The following is a 27,150-nucleotide window of genomic DNA, read 5'->3' on the forward strand; positions in this document are numbered from 1 at the left end:
ATAGGCCTGACGACGTCATATAGGATGGTTTAATAGGCGTGACGCCGTCATATTGGATGGACGAACGAGCTTTATTCAGTCTAAGACACTGGCTACACATTGTAAACTTCTACAAAAAAAACATACATTGATGACGCAAGTATGACGTAATTTACGACTTCTTTTAAGTACACATATATGGATGACATAGTGCTCAGAACGTAGATCACAAGTTCAAGGGCACGTACAAGTAGCATTACACAACCACTCCGTTATTTCGTTGAATAGTTTAATCGACAACTGGTTACATCTCAGACTAGAATAATAACATTTGACATACTCGAAATAAAAATAAAACGAACACAACTCTTAAATTGTTTTGGTAAATTCACCTTGAGCAGAAACGTACGTTGCAAGAAAAACAATTACCTCTACCTTCAAAAAATGAACTAGTATAACGTTTGCATTTAAACATCGACATCATCGCAGAGGTTATCTTAAAACCTAAACAAGAGCACCAACTGTCACAAAATACACCCATCCTAATTTTAGGACACCAAGTTTACTGATAAGAGGATGATATTTGAGGCAAATTTAGAGAGCGGAAGCTGTCAGTATAGGTTTTGCCAATTCAAGGGTGACTGAGGAGACATGGCTGGTTATTGAACTGAACAGAAATATTCTCATATTCTGACCAAAGTTGGTAATTGTTGGACAAAGGCTTCTTAAGTTATTGATCGGACAAGAAAGGTAGTTTCTTTAATCAAAGCGCGATTCCATTCGAGTTACTCAAGCAATGTGGCTGGTTATCGAACTTGTCCGAGCATCATGCCCGTACACATTCTGGCCAAATCGTGGGATGATCGGACAAAGGCTTCTATAGCATTGATCAGACAAGACCGATTTTAGGGTATTTCTGTAACTAAAGGGCGATAACTCTCGAGTGACTTAAGTATTAAGACTGGTTATCGAACTTGTGCGAAATGTTATGTCCATACACATTTTGACTAAATTTGTTGATTACAGGACAAGACCAATTTAGGTAATCTCTGTGTGTTAAGAGTGAAACTCTTGCCCATACACACTCTGATAATTTCGGTGATGGTTAGATAAAAACTTAATTTATTGATCGGACAAGATTCCTGACGCCGCCCGCCCGCCACAGGCAAATCTAGAATACACTTCGTTCTATGAATGGGCGCATAAAAAGGCAAAGCACCAGGTTGAAAAGAAGTTGAGTTTCCTGTCAGTCATTTTTTTTTTTACTTAATTGCAGCACAGTTTTAGGGTTGAGCAGTGTTTTTCTCATTGAAAAATAGATTTTGATAGATAAAGGCGTCGAGTTCGGTCCTCTTCGTATATAGTGCACTGTATCACCCTCAGTACACAGGTTTGAGGCATTGGCGAAGACCAAGGTGGGGCCGCTATCTCCACTGAAGTACATTTCCCCTTCTGTTTCTGTATACCTCCTACTTTGTACAATTATTAAACCTGTATCGAAATATTATAATTGCTTAGTTTCAAACCTGTTTGCACGTTAATTTTATTTCTTGTTCCCACTTTATTTCACGTTTCTATATAATTCTAACAATAAACTGCACAGAGCAATTAACACAACCCATAGCTGCTAACATTTATTCAAAGATCTGGTTTATGTTGCTAAATTTACATGCAAATGAATACAATATCAACATAAATAGCCAATAAAGAAAACAACAATATGGACTTTAGCAAAACATTTGTTCGAACAAAATGTAAAAACATTTTTTGTCCGTATTCCCATATTCTTTTAATGGCAACAAATGAAGCGATTTTTTTCTCATTAAACAAGTTTGCAATGCTTACAGATGAATGTCAAGTCATGTTGCAGCATATTAATGTAACAAAGTAAAATGCAAATTGGCAAAATGTAAACTCGGAGTAATGACTGACCCCCCCCCCCCACACACACTCACCACCCCTGCATCTCAAAAAATCACATTTGTATCATACAAATGGTATCAAAAAGGCTCTATCTCAGTCCTTCTTTGCCTCTGGATACATGAATTGTTAGTAAAAAACATACAATAGGGCAGTTGCATGCATTATAAAACTCAATAATAGTAATTTTGGAAGAACAATATTCTCCTAAACAAAGTTGTTTTAAAAGTAATCTCCAAGATTCCATTCTTCATTATAATCATTAATATAACACATCGTCACCTTAGTGCAATAACTCAATATAGACATAAAAGCAGATATTGCGTTCTTGCACTAAGGTGACGACATAATACCTATGTAAAACAAGAGCGCTGCAGGGCGATTGCTCGTCTGTTCATGGTGTTGATTCAGTAAAACAAGGGGAGTAACTCGACAGTATTTAAACACAGAGTTATGGGCCTTGCTATGCATGTGCGAGTAGAAAGTATTTCTCTGGAAACATGTGTACCAAGTTTCACTTAACTTATTTTTTTGGAAGGGTTATGTTTTTGCACACAATGACAGAGATGACAATATAGGACATCAAGGCTAACACACTGACTTTTTTCTTGTCAAAAAACAGACAAGCTGATACTATAATAATAAATACTATAACTCATTTCCCTTCCAAAAACAATTAAGCTTCAATGTAAGCAGCCATTCAAATTCATTGTCAGTAAAATAATAAACAACAAAATGCCACCTTTTCAATGCAATATAAAACATAGTACTTCAGATTAGGAGCATCAGACGGTATAGTAACATCTGATCAAGTGACTTTGCACTTTACCATCTCGGTGACAGTCATTTGCAGGCCAGCTCTGCCCCCCATAGAACAATGAAGCCTGGTTCAAGTGTAACCAGTGATAAAACAAACAGGCGCAAATCCCCCAAAATGGTTGGTGTTGTATATTTTGTAGAAAGTAATTAAAACCATACATGTACTATTACATTGTTGTTATTCCAACACAAAACTATGTAATGATAGACTTTTTGATTTACATGTTGCCTCTACATGAATCAACTATTAAACAGGGAACAACTTCCAGACCATGCATTTTATACAAGAGGAACTACTTCTGACCATGCAATTTATACACTGATATCAAATGGACAGGAACTTCTTTCTGTCCATGCAATATATACAATGATATTTAATGGACAGGAATGTAAAAGAATAAAATAAATTTTCTTTTTTTTTCTGAAAATTAATACCTGACTTGAACATTTAAGATATGCATTGAAAAACATTTCTAGCAAAAAGTATCTTATTATCTTAGTTTTCAATAAGACCAATGCAAAATGTCACCTGATAACAAATTATAAAATACATATCATAATCATTTTGCAATGAGCAAATACATGGAATAAGAATGTCAATTGAAAACAAGTCAATAAACACCAGACTGAAACATGTGAACACAAAATAAACAATACACTATCTTTTTAATTGTGACCGACAAAAAAGCATCATTGATCAGCAAATAATATTTCCTTTGAGCAGTAACAAAATTAATAATACAGTTACTGCTTTTGAAATGACACATAAATATATCTCAATCTCATCAAATATAGTGTATACTATTTGATTTCCAAAAATAACTGATATAACAAAAACTAGAGCTGTCACAGGAGTGACGAAAACCCCCACACACCATCTGGTCACAGGAATGGTAAACCACTGCTTTGAAAAGGGGCCATAACTCTGTCGGACACAGGTGCAATGTTACCAAAGTCAAACTTGACCTGTATTTTATAGTAGTGAAAAAGAGAAACAAAAATAATACCCATCATAAGATAATGTCCAGACACCAATTTTGGCAATTTTTAAGTTGAAAATGGGCCACAACTCAGTAACAATTGAAAGTTTGTTTACAAATTCAAACTTGACCTGTTTGTACAAAATGTTGCCGCCTTCATGAGTTATTATTCTCACATATAATTAGTAACAAATGCTGATTTGAAGTTATAAGAACAATTAACCATTGATCCCTGGGTCCCGAGTTAATGAGACTCCAGGTTGGTCTGCACAAAGGACACCCAGAGTCTGAAATGCTAGCCTATCGGCTATTGTTAACTATGTGAAGTGCAATGTGAATGATTTTTTCTAAGGGCTATTCCATTTTATCATATAAACCCCGGAGGGAAGGCGTTTTTAAAATATACTAACCCCCTTCAGAAGCAAATTTACCCTTTCAGTGTCCAAATTAGCAAAAAAGGCACCCACCCATATACTATAAATTTAAATAATTGCCTTCACCCCATGGGTTGTATGTTTTACCGGAATAGCCCTAAACTAAATTAGAAAATGTCACACTGGATTACAGGGGGCAAAAAAAATTGAACACATGCAAACCATGATCACTAATATTTCAGATTCTATTTATGTATAAAATATAACTGGTTCAAAATGGTACATGGGTGAACAGTGACCACAAAGAAATAATGTACCTTTTTCATCAAACCCTCACATTTGTCATCTTTAAGTAGGAATTTCGAGAACTTGATAACTCATTCTATTTCTATATGCAGTTATTGTGTTCTTGCAATAGGGTGACGCATTGTTAGTCTCTGTTCATTAACGAATACATACATGTACAAATATGTAATAACAACTGCAAGAACCAGAACAGACAACATTTAAAAACAGACAATAACATGATTTTAAATGTAAAGATACAACTTTCTTTTAACAATAATTTTAATTTGTAAATTATTTCATCAAAGTGTTGAATGTGTCTCATTATAATATACTCTCTAAAGTACACCTCAGGGCAACCAAGATGTCTATGTGAGAACAAATATGTACAATTATCTGCAAATAATCACAACTATCCAAAGTTATGATGAGTTTTTAACGCCCATTACATGTAACACCACTGTCGATGTTCTTCAAACCTTTATCATTGACGTCACCATTTTTGATGACATCGTCACTTTTCGTGTTACCATCATCACTTTTCGTGTTTCCATCATCACTTTTAGTGCTTCCATCATCACTTCTAGCGCTTCCATCATCGCTTTTTATACTTCCATCTGAACTCAGTCTATTTCCATTTCCATTCAAAGGAGCGTCCTTTCTCCAATATTCTTTTATATCGAGATCCAAAAATTCAATGGACTTCAGAAATTTCTTTCCGTTAAATCCCCCGACCGCAAATAATCTATCTTTCATAACAGCAACTCCGCAGTTAGCCCTCTGGGCCATCAATGTAGGTCCCAGTGTCCAAGTGTGGCTCTCTGGATCATAGATTTCTGTCGTGTTCAGCGCAGATGTGCCATCATTTCCGCCTACGACGTAAATCTTACCTGAAGTTACATCAGCATCAATAATTTCGGTCAAGTTTTACAAAGGCTGTGCATGTATGGCTTTAGATTTATAGTCAGAGTTACAGATAGTGTGTGTATGTGCATAAATTCTCAATTTAAATAATAGAAAACACAATTATTCTAAAATTCAGTGAGTAACAAAATCCATAAGTAAAAGCAGAATACCCAAATGTAATAAAATGGATGCATATTGAATTAAATATTAAAATTGGAAACTCAATTTGGAGTTTCCTATTTTAATATTTAATTCAATATCATATGCATCCATTTTATTACATTTGGGTGTTCTGCTTTTACTTATGGATTTTGTTACTCACTGAATTTTAGAATAATTGTGTTTTCTATTATTTAAATTGAGAATTTATGCACATACACACACTATCTGTAACTCTGACTATAAATGGCTAATTCAGTGAACCGATTTGTTAAACTTATTTAACCTCATTTAAAAATAGATCATCGTATCCAAAAGATGGAGTAATGAAAACTTAAAATACTCATTGATAATGTGAGATACCAAATTTATTCCAAAAGTGTTAAGTCATACTTAATAACATTGTACATCTTATCTGTAACTCTTGTAACTCTGTATAGTAATAGTATTCCCCTTGATAAATAAATCATGCAGCCCTACCCTTGTAGACATCCACCCCGGCCCCTCTCCGTGCAATATTCATATGTGAATGCTGGGACCACTCATTCGTGACTGGATCATAAACTTCTACTTCGTTCAGGCACTTCCAGTCATTCGTCCCCCCAATGGCGTATATCTTGTTGTGGAATACTGCAATGGCTACTTGGAACCGAGCTGCATAATAGTGTAATGATATAGGTTGAGAATTCTGTTTTCTTGAATACATATTATACAGTTCAGTTGTTTTTTGGGGAATTATTTTTACAGCCTGTGCCTTGCAAATTGGGAAAAAAGTCCAGATTGGGAAAAATACAAAATCGGATTAAAATAGCAAATATAATGGCAAATTTACATGTTTTCACCTTTTTATGCATACTTTATGCTGTGAAAGAGTTAGTCTTGTCTAATATGTGTTTATTTTTCAAAAAATTCATTGCTTTTTTATTCATTAACGTAATCTGCATTTATCAAATTGGGAAAAAAATATGAAATTTTGGAAAAAATGAACACTTTTTCGCAAGGGAAAACAGCCTTTAGAAGGCAGTAAATTGCACCAAAAAATATCACTGCATTTGGAGGTAAAAGTACCCTGTTGGTCAAGGTGTTAGAAGCACAACAACATGTGTTGCAATTTCAAATCATCTTTCTGGTTCTACCAAGAAACATATTACTCACAAAGATGTTTATATCATTTGACATAATATTCCGTGCGCCTAGCTTTAACCAATGTTATAAAATCACTTCTTTTATTGAGGGTCAGTTTGCCAAAATGCAATCCTGCAAATCTTGGATATGGTGGGCCAAATCCCTGACAAATGTCACCATATAAGTATGAGTATTTTGAATGAATTCCGACAAATAAAACATTTATTAAAAAAAGTTGATGAACTTCTTAAGCAGCCCTCAAAATTGGGTGTTTTTTGCCGGCTTTCCTCAGTAAACATGACAGCTATCAGAGAGCCCAAATAAGTGCACAACAATTTGGTATTGGACAAGCTTGGTAAACCTATTATAAATTCCAAGAATTTACATGACGCCAAACCACCTGCATATAAATATTCATAACTGTTTAACGAATGGAGATATTTACTTGTCATAATATTGTTAAACAGCCTAAATCGTTATCAAGGACGGTCATAATTCATTATAGCATCATATTAATACTGTAAAGAGTTAAAACAAGTACCTAAATATTTATTAAATTGTGATCATATGTGGTACAATCAACTCACCAACTTTCATAGGCGCTACAGTGTCCCAGTTTAGAGTGTTGAGATCCAGGGTCTTACACAATGTCACCGTCTTCTGGCCCATACAACCTCCCAGAACATACATCTTCCCGTTCAGCACAGTGATGCCTGCAACAAGTACATATTGGAAGTGACCCATACAACCTCCTAATAGTTTGTGACAATCTATCAATAGCTGGAAACAATCTATCAATGGGGACATTCTATCAATACTTCAAGACAAATGTTCAATAGTTTGTGACAATCTAACAATAGTTGAGACAATCTAATGCACCAGTCAATTGTAACCAGGCCCCCCCCCCCCCCCCCCCAGGTCCAGGGGTATATCGGGGATAGCCGGAGAAATGGGCCGTGTTTTTACCTTTCAGGCAGCCATGCAGTGCCGGGTGAATGTGGTGGTTTTGTCTTCGCGCAAATATAGCGGGGAATGGGCCTTACCAAGTCCCCGCTATTCCCTGGACCTGGGGGGGGGGGCTGGGGGGGGGGGGGGGGGGGGGCTGGTGCAATAACAATAGTTGAGACAATCTATCAGTAGTTTGAGGCAATCTTTAAGTAATTTGAGACAATCTATCAATAGTTTGTGACAATCTATCAATAGTTAGAGTCAATCTATAAATAGTTTGTGACAATCTATCAATAGTTAGAGACAATCTATAAATAGTTTGTGACAATCTATCAATAGTTAGAGACAATCTATAGTTTGTGACAATCTATCAATAGTGCGAGCCAATCTATAAAGTTCAAGACAATCTATCAAACTTCCCCATCCATCCAACTACACTCCACCATCAATTTCCCCATGTCCCACTGGGTAAACATTAAGCTTGACCAGTGGAATTTCTCATAGTTTGTCTGCTTACTTTTACTAACATATTTCTATAGAAGAAGTATTGTAAAATATATTTAGTTTATTAGTTCTACAAGTAAGCTCACCTGGGGATGCGACACCCCTGTCTGCCTGTGTGAGGACAGACCATTTCCCCGTTGTCTTGTCGTAACACTCCACAGTTCTCATGTCTTGGTTCCCGTTTGAGCCTCCAAACGCATAAATACAATCACCATCTTGCCCAATACTGAACCGACCCCTGAAGCATATGCTATCTTAATTTAACAAGTTTTTCCCTGTATTTTTGGTTATTGACCTTGACCCTTAGCATTGGGAATTTAACCACTCATTTGTGGGCCTCATAAATTCAACAGCAAAAAACTACACTTTTTCAATCAGAACTTCTTCCAAAAAACAAATTCTGATTAGGAAATTTTATTCAACATTCACAACAATGTTCTTTTTGACATTTAAATTAAAGCCTAATATCAGCTATAAAAATAAGGCAAGCATCAGCTATAAAAATAAGGCAAATTTCAACTGTAAAAAGGGCCAACCCAACAATCAGAATTTCTTGTAAAATGGAAGAATCAAGTGATTTAAAAAATTGAAATATTTAAAAGATCTTATTTGGCACTCGGCTGTAATTCCATCATAAAGAAAATTAAATGTTCCTTACCTGGGCGACATCATGTCAGCAAGCTGAGTCCACGTGTTTGTCTCCACATCGTACATCTCTGAAGACTTCAGACACTCACCTCGGTCATATCCACCTGGAGAGGGAGAAAACATTTCAGTAAATGAATGTTATACGGAAATACAATCTTATCCTGCAGCACAAATGTTGTATATCCATGGACTTCAAGCATTAATCCTCCAGTTCTTTTTAACAGGGGTCGACACTAACCATTTTTCCATGGGATCCCGAAGGAACACCAACATTTGAAATCAGGTGTCCCTTCCTGAAATTAGGAGTCCCTTCCATTTTTTACATTTTTGAGCCTGTTTAATATTAAATTCAACATACAAATACAGTGTCTTTTACTTTTCAATTTGTAATTCAAGTATACACCATATTATACATGTTTTCAGCAGCATGTAATAACAAGTTTAGTAGCACTGAATGTCAGACATGTGAACCTCTGGCAATGGCAGTAAGGTATATTTGGGTCTTTAAGTTGGTAGATTAATGGGTTCAAAAGTGGTAGAGTGTCTAAGTCCCTTTTGTTTTCAGTCAAAAACAAAGATGGATACTATGTAAACAAAAACTTGATGTTGTTACTATTTTTAGATTTTCAGAAAATACGCATAAAATACATCATGGTTCAGGATCTTGTCAGATGTCTGTGCTTTTCATTGAGAAACAGTAGGAATATTACATCTGGCTTGTGAAAACTGAAGCCAATATTAAGTAGAGCTGCTGATAAATCAATCAGACTGCCCAACAAGTATAGTGCATACTGGAAGAGCAGACGACCAAAAATTGTGTATGTTAACTTTCGCGCCATAAAGTCGTAACATTTTATAAATTGACTGTAGATAATGAATAAAACTTAGCAAAGTTTATTTCTATTTTGATTTGATCATAGCATTAAAATATACGTCTTTAAAATTAACAAAGAATACTGATAAGTTGAATGCCAATTAACAAAGAATGCTGAATATATGATGCCGGTCTTTTGTGCCATAAATGTTATTGTAAATACTCGAAGGTCGTATCATAAAGGTATCACCAGTGATGGCATCTTTTTTGAGCGGTTCTGACACATAAGCAAAACAATTCCACTAAAGTATTTTACCGATAATAAATCTCTGTCACCTCTGACCTTGTTGAAAATGTAAACAACAAAACAGAAGCATTAACCCGCATGCGCCCCGCGTAATGACCAGTTTATTTATAGATTCATGACGTAACTATAGTCAAAAAGTCAGCTATACTTTGGCTTTGGTGTGTCCGATAATAATAATTATAATATCATTTTGACATGCACTGTCAAGGAATTTAGGGGAACCCGAATTTATGTAATAAACTAATGAAATGCTACTTATTTATTGATATTTAGCGTTATCGGTCAGAAATTTAAGTGTCCCGACGGAATACCAGACTTTGAAGTAAGGTGTCCCTCCCGAAAAATTGGTGTCCTCGGGATCCCGGGACCCCGTTAGTGTCGAACACTGTTTAAGCAACTGTATTCAGTTTTTTTGGTTATAAAGTTAATGCATACCATTTAGATTTGGAATTTTCACATTTAAACATTAGAATGTGGGGGAAAATTACAGCCATAAAACCAAGACATAAGACGAGCGATAAATTGATGGCATTTTTTCACTGCCTGTGAGATTATAATTATGAAATTTTTGTCCAAATGTAACAAACTTATTTTAATATTAAATATTTATCTGGAATTTGTGCATTTAAATTGGGAATATTGTATATTTTCTGGCAATATATCCAAATTACTGCTACCAAATAGCTGAAAGTGTTAGATCACAATAATAAATCTACTGGACTGAGCCACAATTCTTCCTTAAAAGCTCATGATTCAAATAGGAAACATGCTTACAGGTCATTTTAATTATAAACCATTCACAATTTCTCTCCTTTCCTTTCTGGTGTTCGCAAATAGTTCTTTGTACCTACCACACACAAACAGTTTTCCATCAAGAGACTTCATCCCAAATGCACACCTGTTGGAGGACATACCCTGCAGGTTAGACAAATCTGTCTCACTGAAAACAGAAACAATGGAAGAGTTACACCCCTTCACAAATTCACGTCATAATCCATATACAGACAAACAGAAGTTCTGCAAAACTTAAAACAATTAAAAAAAAAAGATTCATGAACAATCTTTCTGCCACATTCCAAAGAATTAAAATTATGTTCAAAAAATGTCTTCACTTTACTTTTACCCATTTTAGCATGTGTAATTGAAGTACTGTGTGTTTGAATAACAAATATTTTCGTATGATGTTTTTATTGTTTATGTTAGAGTTTTAACTTTGGTGATCTGCAGATTTTTTTTTTATTTTGATTTTTTTTCTGTAGATTGTCAAAATTGGACTTATAATGTATTGGTGTTTGTTGGTGCATTTCACAAATTTGAAAAATCCTTGATTGTCATTGGTCCACACAAAAATGCAAACACCAAAAATCGTAAATAAACAGTGTGTTATCATTGTGAGATAATATTCCTTTATAATTTTATCAATAAATATTCACGCACATATCAATGGATGGTGCTAGCCTATTCGTGAGTTCGGGTAATTCGGGCCCATCCTCCCCAGCAACAGACTGAGTTGCCAGGCGGTAGTGGTTAGAAATGGTTACCATGGTTCCATTCACTATTGCTATCACCATGTAGGAGCGTTCTGTGTGAGAAAAAGAAAAAGCATCACAAAACATGGTACAAGAAACATAAAATAATCAAGATTTCAGGGGGTAAGGTTGCCTGGTAGAGTACATGGAGGTATCTGCCTCACACCCTAGATTGTTCTATCCTCACCAGGAAGTTTGAATGATATCCGGAAAACAAAGTAATGTTACTTCTCCATACATTTATAAAATCTTCAAAACTATAGATATGAGAGCATTACAGGCAGTAAGTTTAATCTACAGCTTTGAAACACCCCTACCCTCCAGATGAAATCTACCACTTTTTTTTTCAAAATAAAATGGCCTTAAAATTGCATTTTACTTAAACAGTAAGGTCATAAAATTGTCCAATATGTAACTGCAGTTGTTTGGTCACACATGGGAGCCGGTCAAAACACCCTCTGCACATTTTTGTAAAGGACAAAACCCAATCATCATTTTTACAAGGCGGACAAAATACCTCCATATGTTTTTACAAGGCGGACAAAATACCTCCATATGTTTTTACAAGGCGGACAAAATACCTCCATATGTTTTTACCAGGTAAACTAAACAACCCCTAAGGTTTTTAAAGGATGGATACCCGTTGAAAACCTGGTTAACTACACAGCTGAATGTGAAAATTTGTACCCTTTCCTGATCGTACCAAAAACAATATTCGCACCCTGCACGTAATGATTTTTTTACAGAAAATGTATTTAGGTCATTCTGATTTTTTAAAAACATTTCTTTGTTTTAGATGCTTTAATGCTTCCCCAAAAAGGACACATTATTTTTTAAAAGTCCATCTAATTAATGCAATCAAGGTGAATGTGAATATAAATTCAGGTTTACTTATTGATAATAATGTGATGTTTGCAAAAAAGTATCATATGAAGTCTACCTGTCTGGAGAATCAAAACTACGTTTCTGACAAAGAGGTTCACATTTCTGAGTATTTATTACTTTTTAATCCTGTAAAATCATAAAATTGCTAGTGGCTATTCAATTTAAACATACAAACCACCCCAGGACGACATAATAAATAAATTCTGTAGGGTAGATTCATGTTTGTTTATTGCTTCCAAAAGTTTCAACAACTTCTAAATGAGGACTATCCAACTTAAAAGTGCCTTCAACGATTGGGATGTATGTTTAGATGGAAAAGCCCTAAGCAGGTGTATAAACAGCCATTACCCTTGGTTTTATATGAGGCGACTATCGACCATTCCTTCTCCTTCGTGCTGTATGGCTCGATGTTGAACTTGCGGTAGTTTGCACCCATTGTCTCCGGTGAGATAGAGTCCTTGTTGATCACCTTCCCACTCTGAAAATTACCATAAAACATTAAGGAAACAATGATCAATGTCTTGGTTTTTGGGTGAACCATAACGTTTTTAGCATTCTATAATTCAAAACTTTCTAAATTATAAACTGCGACCTGATCTTTGTTCAGCAGTCTTATATCACTGGTATCCAGACATTAATGCAAAAATTGGCTCATCCAGACAAAAACTAAAAAAGTTGTAAAAACGATAAATTTGTGAGAGTGCAGCTTTAAAACTTCTCAAATTTTATCAAGGGAGGTAACTCAATAAATATGACCAGAGAACCATAGTACTTCATACAGCCAATAATTTTGTGTATTGTCAGTGTTACCTGTGCACATATCTTAACATTTTTATGTCATGTCCAACATATGACTTTTTCCACTCAAAACCTTTAGTTGTTGTCCAATAACTGATCTCCTGACCCAGTCACCAACACTGACAATCCTGTTTTTGTTGTTTTTCTTTAAAAACAGACAAGCTCAAAACCTTTAAATTAAAGCCTGTGACATTTTCATGCACCTGTTTTTTCTGTGTAAGCCGCTTGTAGTCCTTGACCAGGTCGTTCTCTTGTATGGTGGCATCTTCCACATCGTTACAGTCCGTCACCGAGTTGTTGGAATTTAGGTACAACATTATATTCTGGAAACAGAGAACACACATGTTAACCTAATCTTATATTCTCTAGAGGTATTTTGGGCATTATCCTGGACATTGTTACAATATGCCAGAGCTAAACTTCCAGCTTCGAGAACAGAATAAATGGGGGAGGGGGGGGGGGGTATTTTATTCATCTTTGCAAAATTTGGGAGGGGGGGATTGTTTCTTACACTTGTCACAGAAAAATGTTTGAGTGGCCTATGTCAAGTACCTTAATTCTACAACCACCCAATGCTACAATTTGTAAGATGTTAGTATATACAGAATTATAATGGCCAATTCATTTGGTTAAAAATTGATCTAGATATTTTGGACTATCTCAACAAAGATTTGGACAGTACAGAGTTTCAGATTTTGTTGACAATTGACAGACACCTGTCCTGTTGAATGTAAGTGGACAAAAAAACACTATTGGCTGGACAACTGGTTGACAATCCCAGTTCCAATGATCCTTATTATCCTTTTAGATTTTGTTTGTGTTGAAATGTTATAAACATGTAACTTATAGTATATATGCAAAAAAAAAATGGGATTCTGTAAAACTCAGGACAAAAAAATCAGACAATGAAAATATCTCACACATAAGTGTTACGGCAGGTTGTACTTATTATGATATTATCTCGATAATAACTAGCAGGCCATGATATATAAACATCAGAAAATATGCAGCTATCAACAGAGGCACCCTCCTAACATAATTTGCACATTTATGATAAAAACCACATGCCTTTCCTGAATATCTATCACATCAATCTTACTTAGCTGATATGATCTATACATTTTTTCTTAAGCATGACCAAGCTATTGCTTATTTACCATTCCAAATGAAATTGTTTATAATATATAGATATATATATATATATAACACACAATTTTCAATTTTATGAAAATAAACTCATTGACTATATTTCTATATCTTTCACAATCACTATGTCAAGCAGGGCTATCTCACAGTTTTCAATAGTTTTATAATGTTTGGCTGACATTCATTGATCAGGATTCCCCAAATTTCCATAGGGAATTTTGGTATTGAAAAGCAAATGTATAAGTAAAAATTATTCTGGACAAATAGCTGAAATCAAGTCACACAAATGATCAGGGTACTCAATCACTTTATAATAATAGCATGCATACATTCTCTGCTAGCATGCTATTACTTATTTCCAATATCTTTATCTTCAAGTAGCTGACATTTATTTGAACAATATGTACTTAGTAAGCTAAATGATTTGTGCAAATAAACACTTCAAGTCAAAACAAGTGGCAGACATGGCACATCTGTTATAGGAAGACATATTCTAATGAAATGAAAAAGTCATAAGACTCATCAATTATCAAATACCCAAATTATCTAAATTTGTAATGAAATAACACGACATTTTTAAAATTACAAGTTAATGTTTAAAGGATGAAAAAATCCAAATCCTGAAAATAGACTTGCTTGAGGGGTTTAGGCCCAGAGTAGAGTTAAGGTCTTGTTTCAAACCCTGTTTCAAAATTGCTTTTTATATCTGTTTCAGGGTAGATCTTTCTTATTTTTAATGCATAAACTTATGTCCAAAAATTACAAATGTACTTAAGTCTAAATTTGCAAGCTCTCAATCCTTCTGGAGTTTAATTATTTTTTGGATTGTCCATCTATGCAAGAAAATATGGGACCGGGGTCCTTCTATGAACAAGTATGAATAAAGCAACATTTCGTTCCTCATAGTGCTTTCTCCCTAAAATTATTAAGCAGAATTAGCTGCCTTTTATTTCACCTCTAAAACAGAAATCAAATTATAAAAAAACTGCACAATTCTAATCATTTTTTTACTAGAGAAAAGGTTTAAATATATGATTCTATTAAATATTTTCAGTCCAGCATCTTTTATTTTATCAATATAAGTACACTTTGTCCCATTTCACTATAGCCCATTTTGAGATTTGTTTTACTGCTATTGAAAAACAACATTTTTTCTGAAATTTCAATGTTTCTGAAATAAAATTAATTCCTCAAAATTGTTTATTATCTTTATAATAAGTTTAAATAATAAAAATCATTTGAATTTAATTTCTAATTCCTGGCTTCAGCACTGTCACCATTTCAAATGGTCTTCATTATACATATTATATTTCATTGATTTCTGTAAACCTTAATCTCTCATTTTTATTTTGTTTTGTAAATATCACAAATTATATAAAAGAATTTTCAGAAGAAATTGTGACTTATATTCCAAACAAAACAATAAAATATATTTTTCTGTTTAAACATTTATTTTTTTTCATTTTAAATGATCATATTTTCAAAATCAATGTTCCATCAATATAATTTCCCTTTAAAAAAACAAAAACACATGGCCCTTCATGTGGCCCTAATTTCCTGTGAATAGGAACATCCTGTTTATAAGACCCCTACAGTGTCAACCCCTTCCAGCTCTGGTCCCCTAATGTGTCACCCTTTAATCTTCTGGGACACCCAGAGTTAATCCTCTGGCCCCTAATTAATAAAGTGTCATCAGTGATAACTTCCTGTATATTTACCAATACCTCAGACTCCCACTTGAAAGGTTGCTATTGGATTTTACGTCCAATTAACAGAAATAAATTCTGGTTGGTTATGCAAATAAGATGCATATGGCATTGTTTTTGATTGGGTGATGCAAATGATGATTGTGATTTGGATTACCTCTGATAAGTTTTGATTGGTGGTTTTCCATTTAGGCGAAATGGAATTATTTGGCTAACAAGGGAATAAAAAGATGATGATTTTTAATTGTAGTCATAATTGGCAAACACATCCTGCCTCCTGGATTATTGAAGAGCCAACAGCAATGGAATAATGTGGGATTTAAAAAAGGGACTTACAGTAATATACTGGCACATACTAGAACTGATCTATGAGTCCACACTTGCATGCTTTCCATGTGTTACAATAATGGAAAGTCTGTAAGTCTGCTCTCATGGATTTGACATTCAACATAGTTCAACTATTTTACTGCAAATGGAGGCCACACTTACACACTTCTCCATGTTGATTGTCTCATGGAATGTGTGGAAGTATGCCCAACTCTTGCAGGCATCAAACTTATGGATATAAACACATGAACAGAGCTTTTTCATTATTAAGCGCATGATAATCATTATTTACAAATAAGGCTAAAATAATCATTTCTAGTCACTGCCCTAAAGTAGCCATGAGGGTAGGGTATGTATGAACAGAACTGATCTCTGGGCCCACACTTGCATGCTTTCCATTTGTTAAAATCATGGAATGTCTGTAAGTCTGCCCCTGTGGATTCAATTTTCTACAAAATTGACAAAAAATTGGAACTGGAGGCCACACTTACACTCTTTTCCATGTTGATATCACTCATGGAATGTCTGTAAGTATGCTCTTGGTGATCCAACATTCGACAAGTTCCTTAAGTTAAACTTGAACCTGCAAGTGGAGGCCACACTTACACACTTCTCTATGTTGATTTGACTCATGGAATGTGTGAAAGTATGCTCAACTATTGCAGACATCTACTGAATTAAACATGAGATCAACAAACAAATGTCATCCACTCCTTACTATATTTGTTGGCATGAAAGTTTGTGGTTTGCCGGAATTGGCCCGTGATTTCCGTCTTCTATGTCACTCGGTCTATAGCACTCGTTAAAGTGGTACGACATGCCCCCATGTACCCATATCAATTATCAATTTAATTGGAAATTAAGGTCATAAAAGAAGAATACTCAGATCATTAATACAGAATGCCAATTAAAAATTTTGCAAACTGAAAACACCCGAGAAGGTCCATATATTTGTGTAAACATAGATAGCTGAATCACTTTTCTCATTTCATATCATACCATTTTAATATTTATTCACACATTTTTATGTATTAAGTATACTGAACGCGTTGTTTGTACATTGTCACGTTGGGTGACCACAAATGACCACAATTTTTCGAGGACCGACACTCACATTTGTGTAAACATAGATAGCTGAATCACTTTTCTCATTTCATATCATACCATTTTAATATTTATTCACACATTTTTATGTATTAAGTATACTGAACGCGTTGTTTGTACATTGTCACGTTGGGTGACCACAAATGACCACAATTTTTCGAGGACCGACACTCACATTTGTGTAAACATAGATAGCTGAATCACTTTTCTCATTTCATATCATACCATTTTAATATTTATTCACATATTTTTATGTATTAAGTATACTGAACGCGTTGTTTGTACATTGTCACGTTGGGTGTCCACAAATGACCACAATTTTTCGATGACCGACACTCACATCTTGTACAAGGTACGTGGTTCTGCCATTTGGTTCATAAAAAACATCTACATAACATGGCAGTTGAAAAGACGAATACAGGGTCTATATAACGTGGGATCTTGATCGTGGATCACCCAACCCACAAAAACCACGACATTAATGCACCATGATGTCACAGTTTATTATTCCTTGCATGCATGCACAACCCTTTTACAGAAATGAAATGGTTAATACTGAAAACAGGATTGAGAGGTTGCATTAAAAAAGTAAGAAGTAACTTGAAATGTGACCAGAACAATAGTTGTGACTGAACCTCTCACATTTGTTGCAATGAATTTTGGCCTATTATTGCACTTGCCACAAGACTACCATTCCAGCCAATAAAACTTTGAACAAGGACAAAGAGCAATAACTATACAGCAGCCAGAGTTAATAGCATCAATCTCATCTATATATGAAGGGGTGACGTCAATACTTGGAAGTGGAATGCTCTGAACAACAATTACCTTCCATCACCTTTTCAAGTAAAACTGTCCATAAATCTTACATTTTCAGTAAGGAATTCAATCTTGTTCTTGCAGTCTGGTAGTTTCTCCTTAAGCCAAGTCATGACCCCTGGTAGAACCTCCTCATTTACAGCAGAGTTGATCCTTAATTCATCAGGTACTGTGAAACAAACATGTCAAGTTAAAAAAAAGTGATATACATTAGTTTCCTAGTGTCATAGACCCATGGATATCAAAGTACGATTTCCCTGGTTCCAAGAACATGAACTAAAAAGGAATGAGCAAGCCTGAAAGCAATATATATATATATTGGTGTTAAGGAAATCTTTGCTTATTTTTATCAGAGTGATATAATAGGTATGGATGAATCAATATAAAAATTCAAGCCAATCAAGGCAAACAAAAACACAGTAGAAATAGTACATACAAAATAATTTTTTATCATGAGCTATTTCCAAGACTATGTAGCAACTGTATCAATGCTGACCAAACTTCTTAACGATGCTACCTATTGTAAAATTTTATCAGTGCTGAGTGGAAACCATTTTTGAATTTTGATTTTAACAGTGTGATTCAACTTACAAAACCCAACAGCATTCTTGCCCAAACAATGTTTTTTTTTAATTCAATGAAATTTTATCTAGTTATTTCTTTTACAATAATGGTTGATAAGCCAAATATCTGTTAATCTGTTCTTACCCACAATTTCCAGCGATATTTTCTTCAACCCGTAGAACTTCTTGCTATTGGTCACATCACGGATGTTTGCATCTATGTACTGGCTCACCGTTTCTCTGAAATGATCATCTGCAGCAAAACACCGAATCCCTGAAAACAAGAAATGATAACCTGTTACTTCTTTGTAAGGTGTAATATATTTCTTTTTTAATATTATGTTTAAGGTTTTTGTTCTAGAAATTTGGAATATATAAAGAATCTAATGCAAGCTTATTTGATAATAAAAGCACCAAGGAGTAAACGCCAGTGTTTGCTAATGTTTTTCTGCCGTTGAACGAGGTGCATAGCTTAAAAATCATTAAAGCATTTGTTGCGGGTCTGCCTTTACATGTATATATTGTTTTGTCCACATGTGCACAAAGTTTAATTTGAAAATTTGAGTTATGGTATAAATGCTTTCGAACGACAACAAATCTGACAACGGCACAAGGGTATGACAATACTTCAACATTTTTTTCTCTGAAAATATAAATAAAATGTAATGTAAAAAAGCTAAAATTGTTTGTAATACAGAAGTCAGTCACTAAGAGACGCAAGAAAATTTCATAAAAGTTTCAAAATTCAAGCTTCAACCTGAAGTGTCATGGTTAGCCCACTCACTGATATAATCAAGCAAGCTGAAGTACATACTATACAGTAAGTGGTGTCAAAAATTCACACCATGATGCATAAGAGCATACACTTACTAAACATCACCAATCATTATATCTCTTGTAATCTTCTCTACAATAATTAACACAAAATGCCACAGACCTGAGTAAATTTTAAAATTTATAATAATTTTGTATCTATATTATTTAAACATACTATAAATAAATTTCAAAGAATTAAGGCAGACTTTTCTACATAAGCATCTGATTCAATGTAAAACATTTTATTTTATAGAAATTTAAAATCCCTTTTTTTTACAGAATTTTAAAACCTGCGGCGAGCTGACAGCCCTGTTGAGAATCTGTAAATAAAAGAATCAACGCATAGCAACTGTTGCCATGGAAACAAAACCAGTGACAACAAAAAACATAAGGTCAAGATACTGTTAATTTCACGTGAGTATATTATGTTTGTTTTAAGGCTGACCAATCCTAATTTCCTATAATTTGCAATAAAACTAACAGTCTGGATAAAGTGGTGTCACTTGAAGCAAAATGTTCACAGGGAAATTAAAGCCGTAGTGATTTCAATTGGAATGAATTTACTGCCTGTGCATTCCAAATTGAGGAAGTTTCGGACTTCATATATAAAATGATGAGTTTAGAGTCTATGATTTTTGGTGGAAAATGAACAGTTTTTCACAAGGGAGAAACAAACAGCCTTTTCAAAGCAGTAAATTGCACCAAGAAAAATCACTGAGCCAGTACAGATAGTTCTTTTTAAAGATTTTCTATCACAACTTATAACAAAAAGAATGGCAGTCACCTACCTTGACTAGCTTACAATGGACTCAATACTATCAGATGATTTGCCCCAATTTTCCGACTTCATTCAATTGATTACAAAATTAATGACATTAAAATAGTCAAAATTCTAAGTGTCTTAAAATTTTGTTACTTACCTTTAATCTCTGTGCAAACATATTAATTTAGCCTTTAAATAAATCAAGCCATTTTTTCACATGCTAATCTAAAATGCACAAAAGTATATTGGTGCAAAAGTTAATATGAATTCGGCCTTTTAAAACTAAATTTGTGCTACAAACAAACAGCGACAATCCAGTTTTAGCTAGTCAGTAAATTTAAGCCTAGAATTTAAAATACACTTATTACTGATACAAAGTGTTACCAATTTCGAACGTAATTCTGATTATCAAAATTTGAGAAGAGAATGGACAGCCCCTTACCATTTTTTTTTGAAGCGGCATTCTACTTTCCATCACATGACTCAGTGTCCCTCTCCTCAGCCAATCAGATGCCAGGATTCCGTCATGCCTCACTGAACAAGGAAGCACCTGCAGCACTCCCTGACAGTCTGCCTGTAAACCCTGCTATCTAGGTCACAAGGGTCAAACAAGAAAGGGGAGTAACTGTGATTGTTGGACTGATACCTAGGCAGTTATCTGGGGTGAGGCAGGTGATGAGGTGTTGGGCACAGGCTTGTGTCGCAGCATGAACCCGCAGGTCCTGGGCCAGGTTGTATACAGCCTTCACCTGGTCTTCCACAACCTCCAGTCTGAAAGACAAAAAAGGAATTAAATAATTTCCAGTATCAAATAACAGCTGTAAACTTAACCATCAGTCTTAATAACAAATAGGAGCTACAGGAGGAACGTCACAAATGCTTCTCATTTGGTCTTGTCAGTGATAGCCTTTTGACCTCTAAGTGTGATCTTGACCTTTGAGGCCAGAGCATGACACACCTTTCCATGCTGCTGTACATTTACTGTACAATAGTAATGAATGGATGGATGCATAGAAGGCTGGAGCGTGCAACTACTATATGCCTCTGTTCCCGTGCATAAGAAGCTTGAAATAATACAAGTGTGAACAAAGCTCTGCATTTTGCCTGGTTGAATTGGTAAAGTAGACATTATACCCTCCGCACAGTAACAATATTTTACATAATACATTACTAACTTAATACGATTTTCTACACAAGTACATTATTTTGGAATAACTGAAGATTTCAAAAAAACAACTTAAGTCTGAATAACATTACAGCATACTTTTGTTTTTCAATAATTGAATCACTTGTCACTGATACTGCATTTTGATAACCTTGAAAGATAAATCTCTAGAGGTATCTGGTAATACTTGCCAAAATCTGTCAAAACAAATTTTACTGAGGCCACAAATGATAAATAGTTTGTTTCGCCATACACACTCACAAAAAAGACACCAGGAACCAAAAGATTTTTCAGCCACTCTGTTGGTCATATACTTTTTTTATTTATTAAAAAAGAATTAAGGGGTAATATATTAAACAAGAGCTGTCACTGTAAGTCACGAATGCCCCCGAAGTGGTACTCAAGTGTGAGCTAGGGACATGGGTCGCTCACGCAACACCTTCTCTTGGTATGTTTAACACAAAGTTATTTCAAAATTTGTCCATACAAGAGAAAATTACAGTCAGTACAAAATAAATTAAGCCAGACGCCATTATGTACGACAATTCAGTTTTAATATGCCCAGCTTCAGAGGCATAAAAAACACCTTACATTATACCTTCTCACCCCTCAAATTGACACCTGGTCAGGTAACGCCAAACATCTCTTAAGTGTGGCCTCATTGCATATTTCATAATTTGAAGGACTTTTGTAACTGACTTTTAAAAAATTGCACCCGAAAATACTTATATGTCAATTACAATGGTTTAAGGATTGATTCTTATTTCTGTAAGTAAAAGACCAAATGACAGACATAAACAAGTTATGTTAAACATATTAAGACAATGAGGTCTATGAATGCTTACAAAGTATTTCCACATGTTAGATTGGCGGCCACTAATCAGAAGAATATCAATGTATGTAATCATTAACCCAATTATGCCCTCTCAGAGCAGAAGAGTAAACACAAGTGTGCCCTAACACATGGCTAGAACAATGAGTATGTAAATCAAGTTATCATGCAGTATTAATCAGACCTAAAAAATGGCTTGTTTTGGGTAACCCATTGCTACCTAATAAAAGCCGCCGAACCAAGTCATTTAAGAAAAAACGAAGATCCCCCCAACTTTTTTTTAAACATAAACTGTCATTAATTTAAAAAAAATCCATAACAACAGCAATAAATATGAGTGACATTTGCAAGAAATAGCGCTTTGCAAGAACTTGATCTCGACATTAAACAAACAAACCTACCTATCCTACCAAGTTATGTCAGGTATATATATATGTTACCCTAAACAAACATCTTTTTAGGCCTGACCATTAGAGACAATTATTTTCTGTGAAGTATAACAATTTTTGAATAACAGATACTGCTTTGAAAATAAAGAATCAATACCAACAAAGTATGTCACTTTAATGAGAAGAAATATTGTAGAGATTTGAATATGCATAATCATGTTTACCATAATAATTTAGTTTACATTTTAATTGTGTTTTAGTAAGCGATGTGCTCCCAAGAAGAAAACACCAACTCTTGAGTTTTCCCTGAATAAGATATTTTTGACAATTGTTATGCTCAAGTAGAACTGAATTAGTAAATACAGACACCGCGAAAGACTTCCAGCTTTTACCAGACAGCTTTTTTTTAACCCTTTAATCTTTAGCTTTTATGAGGTTGCAGCACATTTCTCAAACTCCAGCATTTTAAACTATGTTTGCGTTAGGTAAAAGATGGCAGTGATTTGTGATCTCTGTAAAAAAATTGTATTGCAAAATATAATTACATGCAATAATTAAGATTTAGAGAAAACTTGTTCCTATACCTGCCAGTATAAATGAAGTCGAGCAAGGGTTTGAAGCTGTCCCATGATATATCTTTCAGCTTGTACATTTTAATCGTCAGCCTCTCCTCATCATCCTGCGCTTCAAACAGCTTAAAAAAGTAAGAACTTGACGAAGCCAGCACCGCCCTGTGTATCCCGACTTCGTGCTCACCAACCAACAACTTGGCGTCACAAAACTGGCCCCGTTTATGCATCTCACGCAGCTGGTTTAGGACGTTTCTTGTGTGCGAGCTGTCCTCAAATACAAGAGGCTCCTTCTGTTCCTTCTCCTCCTCAATACTCGACGATGAAGGCGTTCTTTCCAACATTGTGAGCTTGTGTTTAATAAGATATCACTTACACCTCCAAAAACATGTAGCGTAATAATATCAGATTACACCCTTCTGACTGTACGCCTCTTCGGTAACCACAGTTGTAACTGCTAGAGTCTCGAGTCTTTACTGGGTCTGTTGCAGTCCTCCATTGGCAACAGAGAACTGAAAATGGACAAAACTTATGTCACACCCAAGTAAAATTTACACCACCTATGTATTCAAGTTTTCCTATTAGTCTGTAGCCAACTTGAATTTCTTCCAGGAAATACCAACACTTGTGGGAAAAATAATTCCCTGACTTTTCTGTTGATCAAATGATCATGTTTTTCATTGACTGTAACAATAACCTATTCTTACCATTATAAGAATTATGATTTGTTTCCTTGTCAAAACTATTAAATTTCTATTTTTCCATATTCTATATATATATTAATTAACTACAGGAAATTGTAATGTTGTCTACAAAACATCAAAAGAATTGACCCAGATACCACATTATATCATGTATTTACCAGGAGAAATTGTGTAATGTCTTACATTAGAAAACAGCAGTGTAACAGTAAAAAGATGAAGAGATAATACATTATTACAACCATGAAATTAAACCATGCACTTATAGCCCTTAGAAAAAAATCAAAATCTACGGTAACTATTTTAATATGTAAATTTTAAGAATAAAATACAACAATTTAATGAATTGAAACTTACAAACTTAATGTTGTGCATGATGATATATCAATATGCAATCCCATCAAAAAAAAAACACCAATATATTCACACAAATATGAACAAAGCAAGACAGCTGTTTATGTTAAATTTATGCATGCAATTTCATTCTTCAAGTTTTATAAACAGCTATTCAAAAAGGTTAAAACTGATGCACTATATAAATTAATGATCTGATTTTTATCTATTCTATGACTTCACAATTCAGGCCACACCAAATGAAATTTGTGTTTTACTGATTTTGGCAGGAAAAAGGAGCAAGGGGATACAATATGGCTTTCTTCTAATATTACTCATATTTAAAATGACAATTTAAACAAATATAAAGATTCTCCTTCTATGCCTATCATAGCTTAGGAAAATTCCAACAAAATATTCATTCTATGTAATATTCCCTCTCAGTTTAGTCTTCAGAAACTTTTCAGAGACATTTGTGTTGCAACATGGCTTATCAAGAAGGTGTTCAGAAGCTTGGCATTATTTGTTAATATCTTTGGTGACAATTAATTATGTTTGTTGTTGTTTTTTTTCTGAAAAATTGGTTCATTAAATAGATAGAACAACTTTGCATGGCTTTAGAATCATTTGAATATTTCTAAAATTTAGAATATTATTAAAATGTGTTTAAGTACAGTGTCTCAGTGTGTTGTAATATAATACAATATTTCATGTACAATATATCATAATCAGTTTAATCTTTTTTAGTTTTAATCCTATGATTCAATGCTCAGTTTAACCTATATTAATTCTGATTTCCTGATTAATACCGTAAATGTCCTATTAAAGGCATAAGGCAAGTGTCTTTTTGAGAACACTGCATGCTAAATAAGAACCATTTTCCCCCATTCAGCAAACTCTAATCAACTTTATTTCGATGATCAGTCATTTATAGAGTAAAAAGTTTAAAATACCAGCTATAACATTAATGTCAAATTTACCTGTCACCTAGACCCAAGGCGGGTTGAAAACCTGCGATTGACCAAACCGTGTTCAGGCCAAAAAAAATGGTTTGGTTTGTAACATCCTTTCCACAAACAGGTAGGGTAGGTAGGCATTTTATTTTATTTTTTTATTAGGAGTTCATTATAAGAATGTAATTTTCATGCTTTTAAAATGGTGTTAAAGCTGCACTAGAGCTCACAGATTGCAAGTTTTGACAACTTTTTTATTTTTTGTCTTGGAACGAGCCATTTTTTGCGAAAATCCATGGAAACCAGTTATATAAGACTGCTGACAAAAAAAGCAGATCGCAGATTTTTATATTTAAGTTCAAAAATTGATGTTTAATGCATTTTTCTTAAACCGTTAGTAACAGTTTAAGCCATAAAACATTAATATTCGAACGGAAATATGAAACTCTACGATCTGATTTTTTGTCAGCTGTATTGTATCACTGGTTTGCAGATATTTACGCAAAAATTTGCTCTTTCCAAGACAAAAATATAAAAAAGTTGTAAAAATGGTATGTCTGTGAGAGTGCAGCTTTAAAGTAATATTCTGAATAAAGCTTTAAAGGTTTTAAACTACATATATATTTATTTATACTTTATATATTTATACTTTATATATTTATTGAAACGCAGACTAAAAAAATAAATTATTAAGTAGGGTCAGTAGGGTCGGCGCCCTCCCCTCCCCCCCGGTTTCCTGGTGCGTTTATTAGGACATACTCATTAAAAAGAATATTTACAGTATCTTACTAACAACTGTGTGTTTTAAATATCATAAGATAAAACTAACATTAATCACCCAATATCAATGCTTAAATCTTTCTCAATATTGTAAAGGTTTCAAAAAGTCTATTGCATTACAATCTGGACTTCAAAAGGCTTATACAAGTAACAATAAATAGACCAGACCTTGAACAAATACATTTGGCATTCTAACTTCCTACAAACCTCAATTTGTCCTCAACATTGTTCCTTATTAGATAATGTTTTTGGTCAATGAGTTTGTCTTTTTCAAAAGAGTATTAATTCCTTCCCATATTCGATCAAAGAGTAGTTATCGATGTTCAATGCATATCTATAACAATGGTGTTTTAACATTTTCATCATTATCCTAGGGATCCTGTATTTCGATTGAAACAACCACTTTTGGTCCAAATTTGTAGGTATTCTGTATCTTATTTACATTCTGTTACATGGGTGCAAAGAAGCTAAACCGGTTTCTTTGATAGGACAGCTACCCTGTGATCTTTCCCAAAAGTAAAGAAAACTAGTTTAGGTTTGAATGGGAAGTAATCGCTGTGTAGTATATTCATCCACTCCACTCTGTCAAATTGAATTGATTACTACCTAGCATAGATACAGGGTTCGAATTTAACTTTGAGGAGCACTCGCAAAATTTTGCAACCGCATTTTGAGGCAACTCCCAAAATGAAAAATCAACTTGCAATTTTGAAAAATCAACTTGCAATTTTATTATTAATTATTATTAAAATTTTGTCTAATTAATGTATAAATTTACACCTAGACATATTATGCCAGACATATTATGAATATTAAAAAGTATCAATCTTGAGTGACTCGACTTCTGGAACTTGTTGATGGCTTATTCTATTTAGGGGGTACGGAAAGACTCGTCTGATGCTGGCAGCTTTTTGATAACAAAACTGTCCAATAATTTGACATTGTTCACTTTGTATATTTATCCCGCCATTGGGTCATTTTATACCCATTCGACAAGAACGCTACAGATTTCATTAAGTCTATAAGTATTAAAAACAATAACATTATAATTTTAAAATAAAAAAAGCAACAGTAAATGTAGCGTAGATACTTTGGACCATGAAATATATTGATCAACGAAGTCTATTCATTTTGCCAGTTGGGCGAAAATATATTCAAAGGATGATGGGATTTACATATAGTGCGCAAAAGCGCTAAATTTAGC

At 34.2% G+C, this 27,150-nt stretch overlaps 1 protein-coding gene across 2 annotated transcripts in view; it reads right to left on the minus strand.

Annotated features, from left to right (window-relative positions):
- Positions 1–1,600: 1,600 nt before the first annotated feature.
- The window catches only part of LOC128224133 (influenza virus NS1A-binding protein-like), a 35,415-nt gene continuing 9,865 nt past the window's right edge, over positions 1,601–27,150 (minus strand). For both annotated transcript variants that reach the window (XM_052933823.1, XM_052933824.1), the window contains exons 2-14: positions 23,195–23,691; positions 20,871–20,995; positions 18,791–18,919; positions 18,133–18,251; positions 13,184–13,303; positions 12,531–12,660; positions 11,206–11,350; positions 10,620–10,708; positions 8,658–8,751; positions 8,086–8,237; positions 7,135–7,260; positions 5,903–6,076; positions 1,601–5,247 (exon numbers count right to left, since the gene is read on the minus strand). In XM_052933823.1, coding sequence (XP_052789783.1) covers positions 4,793–5,247; positions 5,903–6,076; positions 7,135–7,260; positions 8,086–8,237; positions 8,658–8,751; positions 10,620–10,708; positions 11,206–11,350; positions 12,531–12,660; positions 13,184–13,303; positions 18,133–18,251; positions 18,791–18,919; positions 20,871–20,995; positions 23,195–23,523 — 2,187 coding nt within the window. In that variant the 5' untranslated portion in view covers positions 23,524–23,691 and the 3' untranslated portion in view covers positions 1,601–4,792. The remainder of the gene's footprint in view (positions 5,248–5,902; positions 6,077–7,134; positions 7,261–8,085; positions 8,238–8,657; positions 8,752–10,619; positions 10,709–11,205; positions 11,351–12,530; positions 12,661–13,183; positions 13,304–18,132; positions 18,252–18,790; positions 18,920–20,870; positions 20,996–23,194; positions 23,692–27,150) is intronic.

The sequence above is a fragment of the Mya arenaria genome, chromosome 17 (genome assembly GCF_026914265.1).
Source record: "Mya arenaria isolate MELC-2E11 chromosome 17, ASM2691426v1".
NCBI classification, from domain to species: Eukaryota; Metazoa; Mollusca; class Bivalvia; order Myida; family Myidae; genus Mya; species Mya arenaria.